This window comes from Branchiostoma lanceolatum, chromosome 9, assembly GCF_035083965.1.
Source record: "Branchiostoma lanceolatum isolate klBraLanc5 chromosome 9, klBraLanc5.hap2, whole genome shotgun sequence".
Lineage (NCBI taxonomy): Eukaryota > Metazoa > Chordata > Leptocardii > Amphioxiformes > Branchiostomatidae > Branchiostoma > Branchiostoma lanceolatum.
Genome location: NC_089730.1, coordinates 6,146,092 through 6,170,729, shown reverse-complemented (window position 1 = coordinate 6,170,729; position 24,638 = coordinate 6,146,092). Strand labels below are relative to the sequence as shown.

The 24,638-nt window shown below is 41.1% G+C and overlaps 3 protein-coding genes and 1 long non-coding RNA gene across 4 annotated transcripts; 1 reads left to right on the top strand and 3 right to left on the bottom strand.

Annotated features, from left to right (window-relative positions):
- The first annotated feature begins 3,024 nt into the window (after positions 1 to 3,024).
- On the top strand, positions 3,025 to 10,368 carry LOC136442048 (organic cation transporter protein-like). Its single transcript, XM_066438649.1, has 8 exons — positions 3,025 to 3,187; positions 4,449 to 4,603; positions 5,996 to 6,164; positions 7,255 to 7,485; positions 7,786 to 7,997; positions 8,194 to 8,302; positions 9,379 to 9,588; positions 10,212 to 10,368. Exons 1-8 carry the CDS (start codon positions 3,138 to 3,140, stop codon positions 10,366 to 10,368), a joined length of 1,293 nt encoding a protein of 430 aa, XP_066294746.1. The 5' UTR covers positions 3,025 to 3,137.
- A 1,580-nt stretch (positions 10,369 to 11,948) lies between these two features.
- Positions 11,949 to 15,492, bottom strand: LOC136442047 (organic cation transporter protein-like). The gene is made up of 6 exons (XM_066438648.1): positions 15,452 to 15,492; positions 14,630 to 14,860; positions 13,691 to 13,902; positions 13,281 to 13,389; positions 12,512 to 12,721; positions 11,949 to 12,205 (listed from the first exon to the last, which is right to left on the bottom strand). The coding sequence occupies exons 1-6, from the start codon at positions 15,490 to 15,492 to the stop codon at positions 12,058 to 12,060; spliced, it is 951 nt and encodes a 316-aa protein (XP_066294745.1). The 3' UTR covers positions 11,949 to 12,057.
- A 4,064-nt stretch (positions 15,493 to 19,556) lies between these two features.
- On the bottom strand, positions 19,557 to 22,260 carry LOC136441541 (uncharacterized). The gene is made up of 5 exons (XR_010756903.1): positions 21,821 to 22,260; positions 21,218 to 21,448; positions 20,690 to 20,901; positions 20,458 to 20,566; positions 19,557 to 19,957 (listed from the first exon to the last, which is right to left on the bottom strand). It is a non-coding gene; the product is annotated as an uncharacterized lncRNA (long non-coding RNA).
- A 285-nt stretch (positions 22,261 to 22,545) lies between these two features.
- Positions 22,546 to 24,197, bottom strand: LOC136442046 (solute carrier family 22 member 16-like). The gene is made up of 3 exons (XM_066438646.1): positions 23,829 to 24,197; positions 23,161 to 23,264; positions 22,546 to 22,723 (listed from the first exon to the last, which is right to left on the bottom strand). Exons 1-3 carry the CDS (start codon positions 24,195 to 24,197, stop codon positions 22,546 to 22,548), a joined length of 651 nt encoding a protein of 216 aa, XP_066294743.1.
- Between the last annotated feature and the right edge of the window lie 441 nt (positions 24,198 to 24,638).

The window sequence follows — 24,638 nt, the reverse complement described above, 5'->3', positions numbered from 1 at the left end:
GATGTGACTTCTTCCATAACTTGAGTTTAAAAATTGCTGCATGTTAATTTCCGCATATGTCCAAAATGTGACCTACCTTTAGGGATAAGTGCACAGCAACGAAACAAGAAACCTACATTTACAAGCATTCATTAGGTAGACAATACACAAGGGGAACTTCTGATAAAAGATTGAAATCCATAAACATCCTACTTTCACATTTTCAGAGCTTCAAACATAGCAAAAAATGTTAATTTCCACATATGTCCGAGATTTGGTGTACTTTTAGGGACAAGTACACAGCAAAGAAGCAAGACACCAACCTTTACAAGCATTCATTTTGATATACCATACATAGGGCTACATTTGACATAAATCTGAATCAGATCACTCTTTTACTTTCCCATATATTGTGTCTCAAATATGGCTGAACATGTTTCGTCAATTATGAAAATCGACCTATTTCTGAGGACGAGCACATGACAACCAAAGAAGATACCAAACTTTGCAAAAATGCATTTGATGGCAACAATGTTGATGTATATCTGGTTTAAATGTGAAAGAAAAAAAAAACCACTTTTGGACTTATTGCGTTTCAGAGTTGAGCAAAATTTATGTTTTTTTGACAAGCCTAAAACACTGTTACAGTATTGTTTTGAGGTTGCCGAAGCACTTCAACTTCAGTTTCTGAAAATTTCAAAGCTATTATACAAAAGCTTAAAAGTTGGTCTTTTTAGTCAAGTTTTGTTTTTTCCGTTGAATTGAAGCATCTCTTGTAATCATGTCCTAAACTGTGCCAATTTTCATGTTTTTGATATGCACAAATCAGGGGAAATGGCCTCAAACGGTTCTCCAACGGTTTGTAAGTACTTTAGCCCGAGGAACTACTGATATATGACCGTGTCAGGGCTATCTGTTATAACCCTAGTGACCTTTTGTAATGTAAATTCATGGGGGCGGATCTTTCTGACTTGTCTGGCCTAGCAGAGACAGTCCACAATTTTGATTATTGTTCCTGTCCATACATACACCATGGAATGGGACGATCTGCTGCGAGAATACCTCGGTGAGTTCGGAAGGTTTCAAAAGATCACAGCCATGCTTGTCATTCCAGTCGGCATTACCGTCGGTCTGAATTTTGTCGCTATGACGTTCCTGGCAGCGACACCAGAACACCATTGCCGTGTCTTTGGAAACGCCTCTTCGGTCGGACATCGCTACCAGGCCGAGGGATACAACTTGAGTGTCCCCTTGGAAAATATCGGCGGTACCTGGAAACACAGCTCGTGTTTGATGTACAAGGAATCAAATAGTACAACGACCCCGGGGAATGAAACTACAGCATGTACCCATGGCTGGGAGTATGACCGGTCCATTTACCAGAATACCATCGTCACAGAGGTGGGTCTATTATTGTAATTTTGAATACCAGTGACTTTGCTCAACGAGTGTGTAAATTATGATAAATTATAACGTATGGTAACTTATACAACCCTTTTAGGAAACCTATCTACTAAACAAAAGACTATGTGAAATGAGATCATATGATATGCCTTTTGTGGAATGTGTAAGCAATTTCTTATGTAATGTTCTGCATCCACAAAAACATGAACATATGATGTATATACATACATGATCTGTTCATACATCTACACATGTACAAAGAAGCGAGAAGAAGACACTACTGGATTAGCTTAGCTTATCACATTCGTCTACCATGTAACGTTATGTTTAACTATGTGCTGTATTTATTTCACTGTGTATGTCACTTACATGCTAGTTAGGTTTATGTTAAACGACCTGTATCTAGCCCCTCGGGGCACGAATGTACAAAAGAGGTCTTCATTCATTCATTCATTACATACGTAGTCAAACAGCTGATGATTGGTGATGCCGTTTCGTTTTATAATATGTTCCTATCATTCGGGTAGCACAGCATTCAATGCGTAGCCGGGTTTCTTGTCAGAACATGAACTAGCTGGATTGTGGCAGACAAAGCTCTCCTCACGTAAGGGGGGGGGCTGCACAAAGTTACGATTTTCTGTGGAAAGAAAGCTGGATTGTTCTGAAATCCAATGCAACTTTCTGTTTCATCACATACAAAAGTCTCCCAAGCTACGGTAGTCTGTCTAGCGTAGCATAAAATCGAAAGGTTTATTCGCTAAAACGCCCACTAAAAATAACAGTATGAATGTATTTCTAACTTAAATATATTTGAAAAATCAATTTGTCCGAATTCCATTAAATGTTTTGTTTGATTATATTATAGGGACGTTTCCTCACATTCAATTTATGTCTAATATTGAGAAATTCACTTTTATTATGTGTTTTGAACATACAATATTAAACATGGTCACATACCAGGGGGCCCAAAATCGACCTTGAACTTCGGCTTCACAACACTCACCCACATACCAAATATCATCGTAATTCATCAAGAGGTTCTTGAGTTATGCTGACTATAGTATTGCGGAAACACAAACAGACATACAGACAGGCAGACAAACAGGCAAACAGACAGACAGACAGACAGACACACACACACACACACACACAAACACACACACACACACACACACACACACACAGACACACCCAAAACTATATCTCCATTTTTCATGGAGATAACAAGTCAATATCAAATTATATTTCTAACATAACAAAGAGACGAGAAGAAGCCGAACCTATGAATTACAGTTATAGATCCATTGTTTTAGATTAGTATTAGAAGTCCTGTCAGTGTCAGCATATGAACGTTACTATATATTTTTTCCATATGCCTGTACTTAGCCCGTGATAGGGCATGGATGTACAATAAAGGTTATTATTATTATTAATCAAAGCTGGCTATGGAGTACCGTGAGTTCGAGCACGTGAAACAAAGCGTCTTAAGTTAGGGCACTCTCGCTCGTTACGCATGTCCAAGGCTTTTTTAAAGTCATGAAATATGATGGATGGATCAGAAACCAGTGGATCAGAAACCCGTGAAATACATGATTGTATACTCGGTGTGGAACCGTTTTAAGATCTGTATACTTGTATATCATAGGGTTTTGAAGATACTGTTTATATCGCCCTATCTAAATTGCAATTCTACTCTTCAGTACGACCTAGTTTGCTCGAGATCCTGGTTGAAAGGACTGGGTCAAAGCACTTTCATGGCGGGAGCCGGCCTGGGTGGAATCTTCTTCGGCACACTTTCGGACAGGTTTGTCCTCACTATCAATATTAATAAGAAAGTAAGGACACTTTTATGACAGACCAATTGTAAGATGGCTACTTGCAATGATGCTTAAGACAAGTGAAGTAAACGAAAAGTTAACCATAAACATATAGTAAAAAGAAAGCTATCAGGTATCACTACTCCTACATCAGATATTGTTATCTCCATGAAAAATGGAGATAAAGTTTTGGGTGTGTCTGTCTGTCTGTCTGTTTGTTTGTTTGTCTGTCTGTTTGTGTTTCCGGACTACTCTAGTCAGCATAACTCAAGAGTCTCTTGATGGATTACAATGATAATTGGTATGTGGGCGGGTGTTGTGAAGCCGAACATCAAGGTCGATTTTGGGCCCCTTGGTATGTGACCTTGGTACTGCAGCAGAACTTCAATTATTGTATCTTTTGACATGGACGTGCTATGGTCTTGATTTTTTTGGAGGCAGATAGCTTGTGATGTAATAAAGAAGTGGTGTAGGTTTGGGCCCCCTAGCAGCTTGCTCTGGAACTGCAGGGGCGTTATTGTGAAAATCTTCTAGGGAGAATAACTGAACAAAGGGACGACGGGTTTCCATGATATTTAGTATGCGGGTAGCTAAGACAGAGATATACATAATGAAGTGCAAATTATGCTAATTGGGACTTAATTTGGATAGCTCATGAGGAAAATCTATATTTGCAGTGTTTCTCATTATGAGACTCAAATACATGTAACATATGTAGTTTATGGAAAGTGGAGCATCAACAGATACCATTTATGCAAATAAATCCTAATTTGCATAATTAACGCAAAAACACCCAAATTCATCTAATTGTAAAATTATAGGACTGTCAATATTGCAACATGTGTAAGTAAGATAAAGGTGTTTATGATTAAGTATATATCAAGTCAAGTCAAGTCAAGTCAAAGCCTTTGACTTGATATGTAAATGTGTAAGTCATTTGCATAAATAGAATAAATATTATGTAAATAAATATTATGTAAATGTGTATGTCATTTGCATAAATAGAATTGTTCATGGAGATATGAGGTCTCGGAACTCTTGTTTTCGGTTGTTTTCGAGTTGTGTTCTGTTGTTTTCGGTTGTTTTCGGTTGTTATCGGCATGTAGTGAGACCAGTTCGAAGCACCACTTGTCATTATTGCCCCAAAGAAGTTAGCAGAGGGACTAACGTTGATGTTGGTTGCATACAAAGAACCCTAATCCTCGATGATTTGCCTGCCTGATAAAACTTTTCTCGAATCCTACGTAGATTTGGCCGCCAACCTACAACAGTGCTTTGCCTTCTACTGCACCTCGCGTTGAGTACAGGAGCATCTTTCACGCCAGATTATGTTTCCTTCATCGTTCTACGCGCGTTAGATGGAGCAGCTGCCAACGGTGCCATCTACACCGCCTTTGTTCTAGGTACAGTGAGTAATATATCATCTGTGCCATTATCTACTTGTTGCCCGTTGAAGAAGTCCCCTTGATGACAAGTGAATTTTTTCAATGTTGGATTATTTTCAGTGTCACTTGTCTTGTCGTATTTTGCTTTACAGTTACAGTTAAATTCCAACTGTCTTCTTTTTCTACTGCAAAAAGAGAATAACTCAAAAAGAGAATAGCTAATAGAATTTGACGCAGTTTCCTGACGCTCACTGATCTTCGGGATGTGTGACGTCAGGGATGAATCAAAGGTTCACGGAAGTCGATACCTGCCACCGTCCCTGTCCAACTTGATTGTATTGACCTGACATATTGAATCTTCATTTCAGGTCCGCGTATAGCGTAAAATAACCAAACGTATTCTATTTTACCCTCGCTCTATGTAGTCAAAATGATGTTTGTGACGTCATGGGTTGGCAATTTTGAATAGCTCATCTCAACCAATCAATAACAAGAAAGGCAATAAAATTTATTGCCATGGCGACGATTGAGTGGCTTTATGTAAGTGATGTTATGATTAACATTTCTAAGCTATATTTTAAGTTTACACATTGCGACTTAGGTGCCAGGCCGCGTGGCTAATGGTTGAAATATGTCTACTTTTTGTTGGACAGGCTAGAGACATTTTGTCTTTTCCACTAATTTATTGATGAGTTCAAATCATTGGTTCAAACAATCCTTCAGACAGGCTAATTTTTCCGGAGTTCCATTCTGAGACATGCTGTAGCAGAGAGACAGCATAAGTGTTAGGTCCCGAGTAGTAACACATCATTGATTATAATTGACGGTAATTTCTAAACAGAGCCAGATGAGCGGTCAATTGCAAGGAAACCTCGCACACGGAAATAACGTGGCGATCAGGAATACAAATCTATATACTTTCCCCACAGTGAAATAGGCATGACTTTTCCTAGCTCTTTAGACCTGCGATGGAGCCAACCAGCGATAGGATGTAACAAGTTCGTAGCTAGCTGATGTCCCTGCAACCAGTCAAGATCTACAAGATCCTACAATGACGCTTAGTAACTGACGAAAGACAAGACTTTGGAATTTCTCGTCACGGCCCAGCCGGAGGCAATTTGACAAACCCTGCAGGAGTCCCAATCACAGCGGAATAGAGGGCGGGAGGGTGATCCTCCCGGGAGATCTTATCTGACCTGCCATGGAACCTTGGGCTAGTTACTACTACGCATGCGAGTAACATTCCAGGCATACCAACCCGGCATAGCTGGGATTCATGAAATTCTTTGGAACTAAATACATACTATAACTGTTTGGTGCAACAACCACATTTCAAACTAAAACGCCATGTCATCAGTTCTATCTCATCATTGTGTCGTTGTAAGTGTTCTTTTTGATCTTGCCCTACAGCCGTAGAAGTTGTTGGGCCTTCCAAACGCAATGCAGTGAGCATGGCTATATCCTTGAGCGCCTCGGTCGGTTACTTCCTCCTGTGCCTGCTGGCCTACTACATCCGAACCTGGCGGAACCTTCAGCTGGTCCAAGCAGTGATCATGACTCCACTCCTGTGCTATTGGTGGTAAGAGTTCTCATCTTGTTACACTCATCTTGTTCTCAACATTCTCTTATGTCATACCCAATGCTTGTGCCTCACAATAGACCTCTTTACAGTTACGGCAGCCATTTTGAATTTTAAGGGGTCAGCTGGGGGTCATGCACCTGAAAGTGAGGCTGGGGGTGGCCTATAAGAAACGTATATGTATGCCATCTTTGTGGTACATTTTGTCCCTCTACCGTGAAATACTGTGGTACATGCGCCTTTCATGTGTAGAAAATATTGTTGTGGACATTTGGACTTGATTTTGGCTAAATTCTAATTCATTTCTTCCTACTTTTTGACGGGTGAATTAAGAACATTTAGTACCACAGAATTTCATCGTAGAGGGGCAAAGTGCACCCCAAAGATGGAATACCTATACGTTTCTTATAGGCCACACCACCCCCATCCTCACTTTGGTGCATGACCCCCAGCTGACCCAAGGACATTTAAAATGACCGCCGTAACTGGAAAGAGGTCTATTGAGAAGCAACGGCCCTGCCTGGCATACCGGCCTGCGATTCATCCTTTTATCTGAGGTAATCGGATACTCCCGATAAGGAAAGTTGCAAGCCAATCACGCTAACGTTCAGTGGGCATTGTGATTGGCTTGTAACTTTCGTTCCAACAGCAGGGGAGGGGGGGTTCTGAGTGACTGACGACTGGCTATGGCCAGGGCTGCTGTTGATCTACAAAAGAAAGGGGTCGGTACTAAGCCTTTGAAATTTTTTCCGACCTGTTCTTTCTGTGTAATTCTCTTTTAAAGTGTTTCATCTACTTTAAATTCATTATAGTCAGCTTCATTGTATACGCTTTGTGACACATCTTATGAATATTCATCCTAAGCTAATGAATAACTTTTTATCTAATATCACTAGCCTTAAACATCACAGCCCATCTTACCATCTTAACACCGAAACAAAGCAAGCGCTCTGTTACATGAAAGGTAAGCTTGCTCTTTGTTATAAATAGCATTAAATCAAAAGTCGCAGAGATTTTATGGTGTCCCTTGCCTTTAAATATATTCATTTTAACATTGACTTAATAAGACAAACACACTTATTGCAAACAGGGTGCTTCCAGAGTCTCCCAGGTGGCTCATCAGTAACAAACGAGTCAAGTCTGCCAGGGACGTCCTGCAGAGAGCAGCTCGGGTAAACGATGTTACCATACCAGACGATGTCTACACAAGCCTGCTCACAACGTCAGCTGAATCCAATGAGGCAAAAAAGAGGTTTACTATAACTGACCTCTTGAGAACCCCTCAGATGCGTAAAATCACAGTGACTGTGTGTTTGACATGGTACGAACCATATATCTATCACTTCTCTTGGGCTCTTTTATCACATTTCTTTATTACAGTTTCATTATCGTATAGCTTTCTAGTGAATAAATTTTTTGTGAGCACAGTTAATGACCTCATATTTGTTCAATGTTGAAATAGAACGATCCATAATTTCCCATTTTTTAAGGATTTGTGTGAAGGCTGAAGTGACATTTTCGTTTCTTTTTATGTTGTTATATGTGGGTATATATATGTGTGTGTGTACTTACACTTTAGAATGAATAATCATTTACGAATGTTCAATCTAAAATCATTTAGGATATTCATAACGGGAGTCTATTACGGTCTGATTGTCGGGACGACTGATCTAGCAGGAGATCCGTACGTCAACTTTGCCCTGGGTACTGCTTTGGAGATGGGCCTGGCGGTTCTAGGGTGGGCGGCCATGGAGAGATTCGGTAGGAAACCGGTCATAGCGGGGTCGGCTTTACTTGCAGGGATAGGTTGTCTGGCGTCAGCGGGTACCACAGGTAGGGAGAAGTTCATTTCCTTCATTTGCATACATACTGTCTCTCTCACCATCTCTTGCTCTCTATCTCTATCTCTCACCCCCCCTCTCTCTCTCCCTCTGACTCTCTCGCCCGCTCTCACTCTCTCTTATAGTCATCATCGAATAAAAGTAGGTCGCCATGTTGAGGTACTGAGAGATTTTGAATTTTGTTACAGGACTACCAACTGTTTCCCGTAATTTTGCATTGGTGGGCAGAGTTGTCAATGCCATGAGTTTCCATTGTCTTGCCGCTTACACACCAGAGGTGTTCCCGACTGTAGTAAGGTACGTGATTTCTGTCCAGATCTTAACTGAGTGTGTCTTCGTGTACAAGCAATGCTAGCACATTACAGGCGGGCGGGTACGTGTATTTGATCCGTACAGTAGCATTCTGCGTTAGAGGGGTGGGAACCATTCTTTGGAGTCCTGCAAACTGACCAAAGAAAGGGACGGGTGAATTTCCGTGATTAGGGCTATTTTGACTGCTCGAGTAGGATTGTATATATCAAGTAGATAGAATTATGCAAATTGCAAGTAAAGTTGGGCAATTAAAAAATCGACGCTTTAAAATTCCGTTGTTTCCTACGATTGGAGTTTCATGCATGCGAAATGTTATGAAGGGCAGGCATGTGCTATGTATATGATGTATTAATATGCATGTGCCATGTATATGTATAAATATATATATATATATATATATATATATATATATATATATATATATGTAGAGAGAGAGAGAGAGAGAGAGAGAGAGAGAGAGAGAGACGGACCGAGACAGATAGAGAGAGAGATACAGATATACAGATATATCATTAAAGAATTCTTCAAAGCTAGACTTCATTTGCACAATGAAAATGACATAACTCTGTAAAGATACATGATTGTTCGGACAGACAATTTCAAGGCATTTTATAATTCTGATAAATGTAAGTTAGGTAATGGTGAACACCATTTTGTATAGATGACGTAATATTGAATGTACAGTAGCTTTCTGACGAAAGGTATGACTTTTAGACATTTGTAACTTGTGTAGACCACCAATATGCAATAGATATGGATTATTCTGATCACTATCTCCATGAAAAATGGAGATATAGTTTTGGGTGTGTCTGTCTGTGTGTGTGTCTGTGTGTTTGTGTTTCCGGACTACTGTAGTCAGCATGACTCAAGAACCTCTCAATGGATTACAATGATATTTGGTATGTTGGCAGGTGTTGGAAAGCCGAAATTCAAGTTTGATTTTGGACCCCCTGGTATGTGACCTTGGTACTGCAGCAGACCTCTCGCTTTTGTATCTTTTGACCTGGATCTGCTATGGTCTTGATTTTTTTATGGCAGATAGCTTGTTTCTCCTGCAATAGGAGCACGGGTATGGGTATTGCCACGGCGTGCAGCAGGATCGGCAGCATGCTGGCTCCCTTCGTGACGCTCCTGGGCGATGTCTGGCTGCCCCTCCCCATGTTGACGTTCGGAGTGGCGTCTTGTGCCGGCGGTTTGGCTGTCTGCTTGCTTCCCGAAACGCTTGGACTCCCCCTGCCTGAGACAATAGAGGATGTGGAGAATTCGGGAAGGTTTGGATGTTTTGTTTTGTCTTGTCGTGTCTTGTCTTGTCTTGTCTTGTCTTGTCTTGTTTTGTTTATCAATAAAACTACGACTTAATACAATGCTAAACTTTCTTCCAACACTAAGGTATTCACGGATCGAATTTTTGACGACCACTGTCGCCTTCTTCAGGATCAATAATGATTAATAATTATTATTGATCCTGATAATAATTATTTATCCTGATCCTGATAATAATTATTGATCCTGAAGAAGGCGACAGTGGTCGTCGAAAATTCGATCCGTGAATACCTTAGTGTTGGAAGAAAGTTTAGCATTGTATTATGATTACTACCAACACAGATGAGCTTTCATAATAATTAAAAAACTACGACTTAACATTACTGAGCAATTTTATTTAGCCTTTGTATATCGCAATTTGCTGCGATGCAAAGGTAGGAACGTGTGTAGCTTGTTTTGTTCTTTCTCTGCAAATAAATAGTACTAACTTTTTCAACCTATTAGTAAAAAGTCCTAACATTACAGCTTTTTGTTTAGCCACCATCTCACAAATAACTGTTTCCATTATTATTTCATGTTTTAAGTTGATTTGTTGTGATACAACCCTTATGTTTTTTCTTATATTTTCCAGGGAGCCACAAAGAAAAGAGAAGGACAAATCAGTGACTTCTTCAGCCTTATCCTGGTACCTTAACGAATATGTCTATGAAGCGTTAGAACACCTTGCTTTGTCGCATACTGCCAGCTATTACGTGCATGTGCATGAGAGGGTACCCACTGTGTTGTAAAACATTTCAGGAGACTAAACGGTGCTAAAAGGAACTGTGACCATATAGTTGAACAGTGTTCAGTAGAATTTTTAACACTTTGGCAGTTTTGTATGTACTCTCTTATATTTACAATGTACATGTAGGGTGTATTGCATGTAGATGCATTGATTTACAATTATTCTTGAGTTACTGCTAATTTCTAACATGTCGGCTCTATGCCAAACGGTCCATGTTCATGACTTTAATAGTGTTTCAGGAAAATGTAGCCAATATGACGCCTATTGTATTGTAAAACCTTACGTTTGTGATAAAAACGTGAATATAAGACAAAAAAACTCGTTATTTGCCAGTGCTAGGGTGTAATGAGGTGTGACAAAGACGACAGTTGAAATCATAGTAGTCACCAGCCTCTGTAGACGCAAGCTGTTCACCAATAATTTTTTCAGACGTCTTGTTTGTAGGATTAGAGAAACTTGGCACAGTCCTTTAATAAAGAAATGATATGTGAAATTTACGTCGATGAAGATTAGAAATACAGCTGATAACTTAAACTTCACAATACAAAAGTTACTGGAAATATTGTGCAATTGGTCAGACATTTTTCATCGCTGACATCAGTCACTGACGCAAGGTAGTGGATACTATACAGCTACCTAACACGTCAGACTCTTCACAAAATCTATTCAGTTGCTTCAGTAACTTTTGTGTGTTTTGTGTGTAAATTTTTACTCTATGAGAAAGGGTATAATAGATGTTAGACTACAAGTCGCTAGTGACGAATCTGCTTTCAACTGGCTCGATTATTTGTGAAAGAAAAAAATTCGAGTGCGTAGATTCAGCTATATGACATTTAGAAATATGTATCATGATACATTTCAAATTCCAGCTTTCTACAACATCAACAAGAAAAAAAGGTTCAGGAGAGGTCATTGCCCTTATATGTAACAGTTGTCTATTCCTCATCCGGCGCGATCCGGTTAAAACCAGATCAAGCAATGATTATATGGTATGGTATAGCTAGGGGCAAAAAGATCAATCAATGCCCACGATCAATTAAAGATTGTGACATGTCCTGGTCTTCAATCTTAGGCTCCTGTTTGTTTTGAATCTTCTCTTCTGCAAGCTAAGCAGTATCAAATCGACATGTAACGTTACATTACATGCGTTCAGAGAAATTCGAATGCTTTTTAAAAATCAACGTCAAGGAATAGAAAGACAGGCAGATGATATATGCTGTGACGTAGCTATATTGTCAGTTGTTAGGCAACTCTAACTGATAGGCTCTTGTTTGTTTTGCATCTTCTCTTCTCTTCTGCAAGCTAAGCAGTATCAAATCGACATGCAACGTTACATTACATGTGTTCAGAGAAATTCGAATGCTTTTTAAAAATCAACGTCAATGGATAGGAACACAGACAGATGATATATGCTGTGACGTATCTTTATTGTCAGTTGTTAGGCACCTCTAACATGTTTTCATGACACCAAATAAATTCACCTTTCCTTTGCAATTCCTTGCTGAAACACCGGCGATAAAAATGTCACATTTCATTTAAACCGCCACATTTTATTTCACATTTACCTAAAATCTTCCAAAATCATTACCATACGTACACAATGCTAACACGTACATGTAATAGCTTTCAGATTCAATTGGACCAAAAAGTAAGATATACAAAAGCTTCAAATCTACTCAGCTAATACTCTTTAAGGTACTAGGATAGAGCTGAAGTAGTCACCATCACGAGCAATTTGATAGCAGACAACTACACGTTTCACGTGTCTGAAGGGGTCACGCTTGGGCCAGGGGTTTGTGTAGCTTTCTGATTCGACGTTGTCTTTTCTTTGTGGCTCCCTAAAGAGGAGATGATAGAAAAGAAGAAAAAAAATTGTATCACAGCAAATTACAACAAGCAGTAGTGGAAATATCTCAACAAAAAGCCCTTAGACTAATGTTATGTCTAGTTAAGGTTGGAAGTGTACAATTTTATTTCCAGTGGAAAAACAAAACAAGCTACACACACTCATACCTTTGCATCGCAGCAAATTGCATCGCTGCAAATAAAGTCGTTCAACGTGACAAAGATGACAAAGATCTAAGCTGCAATATTAGATAATCTTTATATCTGAGTAAACAAAGCAATACAAAATACAGCCATACCTTCCCGAATTCTCCACATCCTCTATCGTCTCAGGCAGGGGCAGTCCGAGTGTTTCTGGTACCAAGTAGACAGCCAAGCCACCGGCACAAGACGCCACTCCGAACGTCAACATGGGGAGGGGCAGCCAGACATCGCCCAGGAGCGTCACGAAAGGAGCCAGCATGGTACCTACCCGGGAAAACGCTGTGACCACTCCCATACCCATGCCCCTATTTAGCAGCAGATATGATAAGTGTAAACGTCAGTTGGTGGTCTAATCATTAATCAATAAGAAAATACACATATTTCATCGTGCAAATGATGTCCTGATTTGCATAATACGTATGTACACACACACACGCACAACACACAAACACAATACACACAAACACAAATAAACACATTTAGCTATGTACAGTTCTACCCAACTGCAAGATGCTCCAATTGATGGAAAGCTCGTTGTACTTTCTTTAGCCAGACTCCAAATAACGGTTCTCCCACCTCAAAATGTACTCTCTATATTCTAATTACTCTACAAGCAGATGTTGCTGGGGAAAGATTGTGACGGTTTTGTCATATGCCCTGTTTTCTGTCGGCGGCCACTGGTGGAGAGAGCCGACAGATAATGAGGCATATGATAAAAATAAAAGGTCACAATCTTCTCCACCAACCTCTGCTTGTAGATTGATAAAAATGTACTTCACCACTTATTCTGGGTTAGTATAATTGCTTGTACATGAAAAATACGATTTTTCATACTCAGTTGAGATCTTCGCAAAAATTACCTACCTAACTACAGTCGGGAACATGTCCGGTGAGTACGCACTAAAACATATGAAATTCACGCCGATGAGAACTCTGCCCAGCAACGCAAAATTACGAGAAACTGTCGGGTGTCCTGTAACAGAATTCAAGACTTTAACTCAACAATACCACCTTGTCTTCGTTTTACAACATATGAGTGTAATTGTTTCCACCAAAAGCATGCATTTAATTGATAGTCCACGTAAGTTGAAGAGGTACTGATTCTGATGACTATTTCAACAAAAGTAGTATCGATCCTTTCTTGAGCCATCATTCTAGACGGAGAGAGAGAGAGATGGAGAGAGAGAGAGAGAGAGGGGGGCAAAAAGAATTAGAGAGAGGGAGAGACATGGTAAAAGCGTTCACGCAAATGAAGGAAAAGAACATCTCCCTACCTGTGGTACCCGCTGACGCCAGGCAACCTATCCCTGCAAGTAAAGCCGACCCGACTGTGACCGGTTTCCTGCCCCATCTCTCCATGGCCGCCCATCCTACAGCAGCAAGGCCGAGCTCCAAAGCTGCGCCCAGGGCAAAGTTGACGTACGGATCTCCTGCTAGATCAGTCATCCCGAGAATAAGGCCGTAATAGACTCCAGCCACGGCCATCCTATGTGATTTAGGAGTGACAAAGGCATGATACAAGTTGTGAATTACTATCCTGTAGCTTACGAACACACGTTCTTGCGTACACACGAACAATAATACACACACTCACATAAACACATACATAATGAAACCAAAAAGCGACGTGCGTTGCAAACTACATTGGTTTGTATGTATCATACGACAATTAGCTTTTTAACACAGATGAACTGCGTGTAATTTTGTGTAGTGCCATACCTTCATGTCCTAAATTGCAATCGTTAGATTTTGATATTCAGTAACTATAATCATAAGGAAGGGTGTCCCTGTGGTGTAGTGGTCTGCTCCTTTGCTAGTCTGCCACATCTGGTTCAAATTACTTGGACCAGAAGGACTGGGGTTCTAGCCTCAGGTAGGGCACCTCTGGACAAGAGGCGCATTGAGTCATACCAAAGACTTTATAAAAAAAATGGTACATACTTATGAAACAGTATGGAAGTTAAACACACTCCACTGCCAGTGGACTAGCCCCCTGCTGCAGTGATTGCACCACAGTGTGGCCCCAGGGCTATGAAACGGAGATGGGCACCGCCCTATACATCAATTATAGTGTGGGAGGATTTTAACTTAAACTTTAATAATCATAAGCTTAGGACATACGGCTTTGCTCAGAAGAACTATTTTTGTCACGAAAAAGATATTAACATGGAATTGTGGAGGGAAAGGATGAGAACATGAAATATGGTTCTTACCAAGCAAAACACATTAGCAAGGTGATTTTGCGCATCCGAGGTGTTCGCAGGAGGTCAATCATGGTAAACTTTGTCGTTTCCTCCTTTGATTCAGCTGACTTTGTGAGGAGGCTTGTGTAGACATCGTCTGGTATGGTAACATCGTTAACCCGTGCTGCTCTCCGCAGGACGTCCCTGGCAGACTTGACTCGTTTGTTACTGATGAGCCACCTGGGAGACTCTGGAAGCACCCTGTTTGTGGTAAAGTGTGCTTGTTTTACTTCATAGTCAATGGTAAAACATAGCTTAATAGAGGTCGTGAACGTACTGCAGCTTTTGATACGTAGGCAGGGGTGAATAGTAGTATCTCGGTATTCAATCAAGTACTTAGATGTGACGTAGCATTCATTAGAGCACCCAATATCATCATATGTAACATAAGTAACATGATTCTGTTTGTAATTTGGTCAATCCAAATTACAAATGTCCCAAGTGTGAAAGTCTTATCCTCATGCAGAAGGCTATTATAGCATTTTGTCATTAGTTATGCCAATTGATATCTGTCAACGATGCTTTCTTTCTTAGTGACGAATGATACAGTGGGGTGCAGCATTCGTGAACTTTTAGAATATTTTCAGAGTGATTGTAGTACCTCCGCCCCTATTGCGTCGCCAAAAAATGAACACACACAAAGATAAGGTCAAGCGAAAAATAACTAAAGATTTACTACAGGCACCCTCTAATGCCTGGCCCATTGCGTGTATATCTCAAGCAACGACCCGTTAGCACTGGCCGACCGTTAGCCAATCAGACACCCCCTCTCATCGTTGGAGGGAAAGTTACCAGCCAATCACGTCGCTCTTGATCGTAAAAGGCGCCGTCATTGGCTGGCGCCATGGCAACCTTCCTTATCAGAAGTATCTGATTTACGCAGCGAGAAAGATGAATCGCAGGCCGGTACGCCAGGGTTGTTGCTTTAGACACACGAGAAGCGGGCCTGGCATGAGTAGAAGAGTGCCGGTCATTGGTTATTTGAATATTGTATTTGAACAACTCTTACCACCAATAGCATATGAAGGGAATCATTATCAATCCTTGTGCCAACTGAAGCTTCCGCCAGGTTCGAAGAAAGTAGGCCAGTAGACAAAGGATGAAGTATCCATGCACGTAACCCAAGACTATAGCCATGCCCACTCCATTGCGTTTGGAGGGTCCGACAACTTCTATGGCTGGAGGGCAAGATTAAATAGATTATTTACGATGACGTAATGTTGACATCATGACTTCCTAACTTGGTTGGGTTATCCAAATATTATGCTCAGTCTTTTAAAATGACCAACCCATGATATCACAGCTATTTATTATCGAGGGTAAAACAGAATAGGTTTTGCTGTTGCTTATGCACTTCTCGAACGTGTGATAATGATGACTCAAAAGATTCAACAATGTAAGCTACACAAGATATAGTACAACCGGGTCGGCGACAGATACTCAACGAAACAAAGGATATGTTATTTCTAAAGCCTCCTTTTCACTGGACCCACGGCATGCTGGCGGCATCGCTGCGTCCTAAACTAGATTTGTGTTACCCTTGACTTTATGATGGGAATATCACTGAAAAGATGCAAGTGTGACCAAAAAAGACAACAAAACACACAAAGCTTAAAAAGATTCGGTTTTTTTTTTGTCGATTAAATTCGTTGAGTGCTTTGTCGATTCCATCGGCCGCCAGCGACGCCGCCAGCGTGCCGCGGGTCCAGTGAGAGGGGGGCTTAACCGTACCTAGAACAAATGAGGTGTAGTAGGCACCGTGGGCAGCGGCTCCATCTAACGCACGTAGAACGATGAAGGAAACATAATCTGACGTGAAAGACGCTCCAGTACTCAACGCGATGTGCAGTAGTAGGCAAAGCACTATTGTAGGCCGTCGGCCGAATCTATATGGGATGCATATGGGTGAATAGTTTTATCAGATTGGTAAACCATTGGGTATCAATGTCCTTTGTACATAGCCAATTCAAATTACCTACTGACGTTTCGGTAGTCATTTTGCTGCCTTTCTCAATAGAGACAGTTGTACTTCTTATTGCTAGGTGGCGCTACAATTGGGAGGATGACAAACCCTGCATTTCCCTCGAGTAGAACCAGTAAATATTGCTCTATATAAGAAAGGTAGCAGGAGAACTATCGAAACGTCGGCAGGTACAAAAATGTATTGATTGTGTACAAAGGACCTTAATACTTATTGTACAGAGGATATTCACGACAGAAACAATTCCATGGTGTTAGAAAACTGGTTTCGGCTTTAATCATATCCAACTGCTGCATCCTTCATATACAAATGTACGCCCGGTAATGGCTTTAAAGGCTATATACTGGCAACATAAACGGTACCAGTATCTAGTCTCTCTTCATGTAACGTTACGCGTATTCATTGGTATTAGTATTGGAAACCCTACTGTTTTATTCAGTAAGTCCTGCGAACTCCAGGTCTTTCTAAGTCTTTCTAATTTTTTAAAAGAATGATAGTGAAGTAATACCTATCAGAAAGTGTGCCGAAGAGGATTCCACCTAGACTGGTTCCAGCCATATAAGTGCTCTGACCCAGTCCTTTCAACCAAGATCTCCAGCACACTAGGTCGTACTAAAGTGTTAAATTGCAAATCAGTTAGGACGACCACATAAACAAAATCTTCGAAAACGTGTGAACATATTTTAACCCATACACATAGTTTAACTCAGTTTAGTGCAATTAAACACTTGGCATACATGTACAAACAGTTTTTCATGAAGGTAATATTAGACCCACCTCTGTGACGATGGTGTTTTGGTAAATGGTCCGGTCATACTCCCAGCCATGGGTACATGCTGTAGTTTCATTCTTCGGAGTTGTTGTTCCATTTGATTCCTTGTACATCCAACACGAGCTTTGTTTCCAATCATAATAGCCGATGGTTTCCGCGGGGACACTCGTATTATATCCCTCGGTCCTGTAGCGATGTCCGGCCGAAGAGGAGTTTCCTAAGACCCGGCAATGGTGTTCTGGTGTCGCTGCCAGGAACGTCATAGCGACCAGACTCATAGCAAAGGCCGGGCCGACAAAGATGGCAAGCAGCGCTGTGGACTTTTGAAACCTTCCAAACTCACCGAGGTATTTTCGCAACAGATCGTCCCATTCCATGGTGTACTGGATATTATTATCTACTGATCCGATGAATAAAACGTTTTTGAGAAGCAATACGACTTGGTGACTGACTTTAAGCGTCGTCTTTGCTCCTACCCAATGACCCAGTTATGGATTGTCTGAAATGACGCTGGCTGGACAAAAAGGTTAGAAAGTTCCGCCCCCATATTAATCACATGGCAAATGGCAGCTAACGTCGGTACCGATAACCCTTAAAATCGGACGACACCACATTGACAGGGTCATATCTTAATAGTTTCTCGGGGTACGGTTGTTACAAACCGTTGCAATGGACCCTTACTTGGATAGGCCCAACTTGAAGTGGTTGTCATTGAAAAGTCGAAATTGTGAACTCTCTCTCTCCACCGTATTGTTTAAAGATCCGTCACATCTGACTGACGGAAAGTTGTAATGTTAAAATTGATTTCTGACCTACATTTACTCATGTGGAAAGCACGCAGGTCAACACAATCACGTGCGTCTTTGATTCTCCTAGCGCCATCGTTTTAGACTTGAATAGGTAACGTTAGAAAACATGTTCCTAATTGTATGTGTGTAAATGTATATATATTATCAAAAAAGTAGATAAGACGGAACAAAACATAATAGCTTTTTTCTCATTTTGTGTTGAACAAGTCGTAAAGCAAGTCGTCCGAAACCAGCTGAGTCTAGTTAGAACCGGTCTGAGCAATGAAGTCACCCGTCATGTGACTGAAATGTGTTTGTTCGGCTGTGTCATATGCCACCATCTCTATTTTCGTTCCATCAATCGTCCCACCAATTACTGACATTTGAGAACTACAGTAAATTCCCACCCACAGGTATTACACAGAGTAACAGGTAGTTCAACTTTGCTAAAAAGGCTGATTGTGGTAAGATGCGTACAGCAAAAATCTGCTAAATAAGAACATATTAGCGGATCCGGGTTTATCACTAAGGTACCTATGTTTGCACCCATCAGCACAAATAGCCTGAGGTAATATACCCTAACGTTCCATTGTCGTGGTTAGAGAACTTTCTTATAAGCGATTGAACCTCAGACCCAGGACGAAGCGTACGGCTTTATTTGTATACAAATACTTGAATACATGGACTTAATCATAAAAGAGGCTTCCTCTGGGAGTCATAAAAATGATGCAAACGTGCAAACAAAAGATGGAAGAAGATATAAAGATTTTATAATCTAACTGATCGACGAATGTTGTACAATCAACACAGAATATTGTATGACAGTACATTGTAAATCCTTTATTATGATAATACAACTCATTATACACGTACTTGTACATGTCTGTAGTCCTCCATACCAGAAGTGATCTCAGTGGATCACGGGTCGGATTCAATTTCATACTGATATGGAATACACCCTACATGTACATTGTATATATAAGAGAGTACAGTCATACAAAACTGCCAAAGTGTTAAAAATTCTACTGAACGCTGTACAATTATATGGTCTGATCCTGTATCACAGTCCCTTTTAGCATCGTTTAGTCTCCTGAAATTTTCTACAGCGCAGTGGGTACCCTCTCGTGCACGTAATAGCTAGCGGTATGCGACAAAGCAAGGTGTTCTAACGCTTCATAGACATATTCATTGAGGTACCAGGATAGGGCTGAAGTAGTCACTGATTTGTCCTTCTCTTTTCTTTGTGTCTCCCTGAAAAAGAGAAAAAAAGAGAAGAAAAAAATAGGATTGTATCACAACAAATCAAATTACAATTATAGCAAAAATGGAAATAATTATTTGTGAGACGGTGGCTAAACAAAAAGCTCTAATGTTAGGTCTTTTTAGGTTGCAGTGAAAGAAAAACAAAAGCTGAACACGTGCCTACCTTTGCGTTGCAGCAAATTGCGAAATGCAACGCTGCGAATGCAGGTGTTCCGTGTGACAAAGCTCTCAGCTTAAATCAATTTAATATCAATAAACAAAAGAATCTTAAAATTCACCCATACCTTCCAGAATTCTCCATATCCTGTATCGTCTCAGGCAGGGGTAGTCCAAGCGTTTCCGGAAGCAAACAGACAGCCAAACCGCCGGCACAAGACGCCACTCCGAACGTCAACATGGGGAGGGGCTGCCAGACATCGCCCAGGAGCGTCACGAAGGGAGCCAGCATGGTACCGACCCGGGAAAACGCTGTGACCGCCCCCATACCCATGCTCCTATCGCAGCAGAAATAATAAACATAATCTTCGTCCATTGGTGGTCTACCGAAATTACAAATACTTTATTGATTATGCACATGCACATCTACAAAAATCATGATGATGTTCAAATCTGTTAGCTTACATATGGCAGAACTCTGAAACACCCATCTATTAAGCGCTAAGGAATCATAGCATTTTTTTTTGGGGATTGTACAAATGATGCCCAGCTTTGCATAATGGTTGAACTTACATTCAAATAATCCGCTCGCCCTAAATTGCACATGTCAAAAGTATGAAATTCCGATCGCGGAAAACACCAGAATTTAGAAAAATCACCACATCTTGTCGTTATGTACATGAAAAAGACAATGAAACAAGAGCCCCACACATCTGGATCTGATGCAGATTGCAACAGTTAAGATCAACATGTACACTCCCCCTTACAGTAAGGTTTTAATTTTATATGACAAACGCGACTTCGCACTTAGTTCAGATGTTAGATATAAATCATGTACCTTACTACAGTCGGGAACACGTCTGGTGTGTATGCAATAAAACAGTTATAAGTAACGCCGATGACAACTCTGCCCACCAAGGCGAAATCACGAGAAACTGTTGGTAGTTCTGAAACAAAATTCAATAGGCCATGTTATTTTTGTCATTCAATTATGACTATGAGAGAGAGAGAGAGAGAGAGAGAGAGAGAGAGAGAGAGAGAAAATTGCGAGGAATACAACTTCTCAATACCTGTGGTAGCTGCTGACGCCAGGCAACCTATCCCTGCAAGTAAAGCCGACCCCGCTATGACTGGTTTCCTGCCCCATCTCTCCATGGCCGCCCAACCTAGAACAGCCAGGGCGAGCTCCAAACCTGTCCCCAGGGCAAAGTTGACGTAAGGGTCACCGGCTAGTTCAGTCGTCCCGACAACTAGGCCAAAATAGACTCCCGCTATGAACATTCTATGTGAGTTGAAATGAGAAAATGTTGAAAACACACACACACACACACACACACACACACACACACACACACACACACACACACACACACACACACACACACACACACACACACACATACAGTTAGAGAGAGAGAGACACACAGACGCAGACACACACACACACACATACATACATACATACACGTACACGCAAGCACATGATACAGTGCTCACAAGCAATATCTCGTTCACCAGAAAGCTGTAACGTTGATTATGGAATTCTATAGGGGTGAAATGACGGAAGGGCCAATGAGAATGTTGAATAGAATTCTTACCACACAAAACACCCTGTCAAAGTGATCTTGCGCAGCCGAGGGGTTCGAACGAGGTCAATCAGAGTAAACCTCTTCTTTTTCTCATTGGATTCAGCTGACATTGTGAACAGATCCGCGTAGACATCGTCTGGTATGGTGACATCGTTTACCCGAGCTGCTCTCTGCAGGACGTCCCTGGCAGACTTGACTCGTTTGTTACTGATGAGCCATCTGGGAGACTCTGGAAGCACCCTGTTTGTGGCAAAGAGTGTTTGTTTGTTTGTTTTGCTTAGTCAATGGTAAACACAGTTAGATGGCTAGAATTGAGGGGACGCCACAAAATCGTTTCAAATTTTGGTTGAATGTTTTTTTGCGGTAATGTGTGTTAGTCTTACGTCGTCAGCGGTAAAACTGAGATTTATACAGACGAGTGACGCCATAAACTCTACATTCAATTTTTGATCCACTGCGCATGCATCAAATCAGGCCATCAATCTGCATAAAGCGACGCCATGGAAGTGATTGATTAATTGCTCAGTCATTGACATTTACAAATGGTGCGTCACACTGCACATGCGCACATCGAGTTGTGATCCGGCTTGATAGTATTCAAACGACTCTTACCACAAATAACACAGGAGTGGAGTCATTATCAACGCTTGGGCCAGCTGAAGGTTCCGCCATGTTCGGAGAAAGTAGGCCAGCAGACAGAGGACGAAGAATCCGACTCCGAAACTCAAGGTCACAGCCATGCTCACTGCATTGCGTTTGGAAGGCCCGACAACTTCTACCGCTGTAGGACAAGATCGAGGAGAACATCTACAATGACTTAACGATGCCGTAGAGCTGACGTCATGGCTGTTCAATTGGAGATGTGATTGGTTAGGCTGAGTTTTTCAAAATTGCCGACCCATGACGTCACAAATGTCATAATGACGGCGCACACGGACCGAGGGTGAAATAGCAACACGCGAACCCTGTAATGATGATGAGCCAATAGAGGCAACAATATCAGATTCAGTCTTTAAAAATGTAACAGAGACGGCGACGGATATCGACCTCATGGCAAACCCATGAAGCCAGATGCAGTTACTTACGAAGCCTAGTCTCTCTTTAAACTTGTACTTCAGTTTGCATCAACCTAAAGACATACCACTATCAGACAAAAAAATCAATTATTTCTACATTTATGCTGTCCACATACCCACAATTAAACCAACCACGAACTGCACCGGATCCGGACATTACAACCATCGTGGCGAGGTTGATAACACAACAACGATACATTGTTAAATCAGCCCGATTGAATCGCGCTTATAGCGTCCGCCCGTCACCGTATGTACCGCGTTTTACATATTACTGTCAAATGTACCTAGAACAAAGGCGGTGAAGTAGAGACCGTTGGCAGCGGCTCCATCTAACGCACGTAGAACGATGAAGGAAACATAGTCTGACGTGAAAGACGCTCCTATACTCAACGCGAGGTGCAGTAGAAGGCAAAGCACTGTTGTAGGCCGGCGGCCAAATCTATTTGGAATAAGTAAATAGGTTTATCAGGTTGGTATTGGTTCTTTGTACATAACCAATATAAGTTACGATTACGTGCCAACATTTTGGCCATCATTTATCTACCGCATACCTCGGGACAATGCCAACTGCTAGATGACGCTACAGTGGGAATGATGCAATCCTAAACGTGACTAAGTCTGTATCCCCCCTCAAGTAAAACCCAGTCAGTATTGCCCCGAGAAAAAATAAGCAGGACTACAGAAACGTTGCTAGGTTATTGGTATTGATTATGATTATTCATAAAATGATGACAAAGAAAATAGTCATTCAATGAGGATATTAAAGATAGAACAACTCTATGTTGTTAGAAAAATAGCAAGTATTGTAGACCGACTCGACTGTGAAGAAAATCATTATCATCATTATCATTATTACCATTAATAATGTATACAAACCTGTCCGAAAGTGTGCCAAAGAAGACCCCACCTATACTGGTCCCCGCCATAAAACTGCTCTGACCCAGTCCTTTCAACCAGGCTGTGCTGCACACTAGGTCGTACTGAGGAGTAATGTTTGCAAATTACATAGGATCACATAAACAGGTTATTAAAAAACACAGTTAAACAGAGTTGTAATACATTATAACACTCGTGACATACACTGTGTACACATTTACCGTAGTTTTAACACAGTATAACAATCATGACATGCATGTGTCCACAGTTTAACATAGTTTAACGCCCATATAAATATATGTTACAGTTAAAACTGTATCAATTTCTGTACACATATGTTTTGAAGGATTTCTGATTCATACAATCATGCATATCATAAGTTTATAACGGCTCTGCATATACTCCTCGAAAGAACGGATGGACATGTAGCTTATGCAGGTAGCAATGTGACATATGCAAAATATGACTACATATTGGCGCGTGTGATTATGTCAGCATTGTGAAATAGGACTGTAGATAAAGAAGAGCCTAAACTTTGGGAATTCCACCAACATAATATATTGGCTCATTTTTTACGACATAGCCTGTTTTAGGGTAGATTAGTTTGTTGTGACAAATGTACACTTGTTGATCCATTAAGTCATTACGTTGCATAATAACAGACCCACCTCTGTGACGATGGTGCTCTGGTAAATGGTCCGGTCATACTCCCAGCCATGGGTACATGCTGTACTTTCATTTCCCGGGGTCGTTGTACTATTTGATTCCTTGAACATCAAACACGAACTGGGTTTCCAGGTACCACCGATATTTTCCAAGGGGACACTGAAGTTATATCCCTCGGCCTGGTAGCGATGGCCGACCGAAGAGGAGTTTCCTAAGACCCGGCAATGGTGTTCTGGTGTCGCTGCCAGGAACGTCATAGCGACCAGACTCATACCAAAGGTCGGGCCGACCAAGATGGCAAGCAGAGCTGTGAACTTTTGAAACCTTCCGAACTCTCCGAGGTATTCTCGCAGAAGATCGTCCCATTCCATGGTGTATTGACTATTATCATGTAATGATCTGATGGATAAAAACGTTTTTGAGAAGCAATCCGTCGGTGGCTTACTTTGGGCGTCGTACAAACAGGAACTATCTTTCGGCACAAGAATCCAATTGTGGACTGTCTCTGCTTGGCCAAACAAATCCAAAAGATCCACCCCCATATAATTTGCATCACAAAAGGCCACTAGGGCTGTAACAGATAACCCGGACACAGTCATAAATCTTAATAGTTTGTCGGGGTACGGTAGTTCCAAACCGTTGCAATGGACCCTCACTCGGATAGGTGTAACTTAAAGTTGAAGTGGTTGTGACTGAAAGTTCGAAATTGCGAATTGTCTTACAGTCGTGATTATTTGAAGACCCATTACATCTGACTGGGGGATAGTTTATATTAGGTGATATAAGGTGATTTATGCAACATTTACTCATGT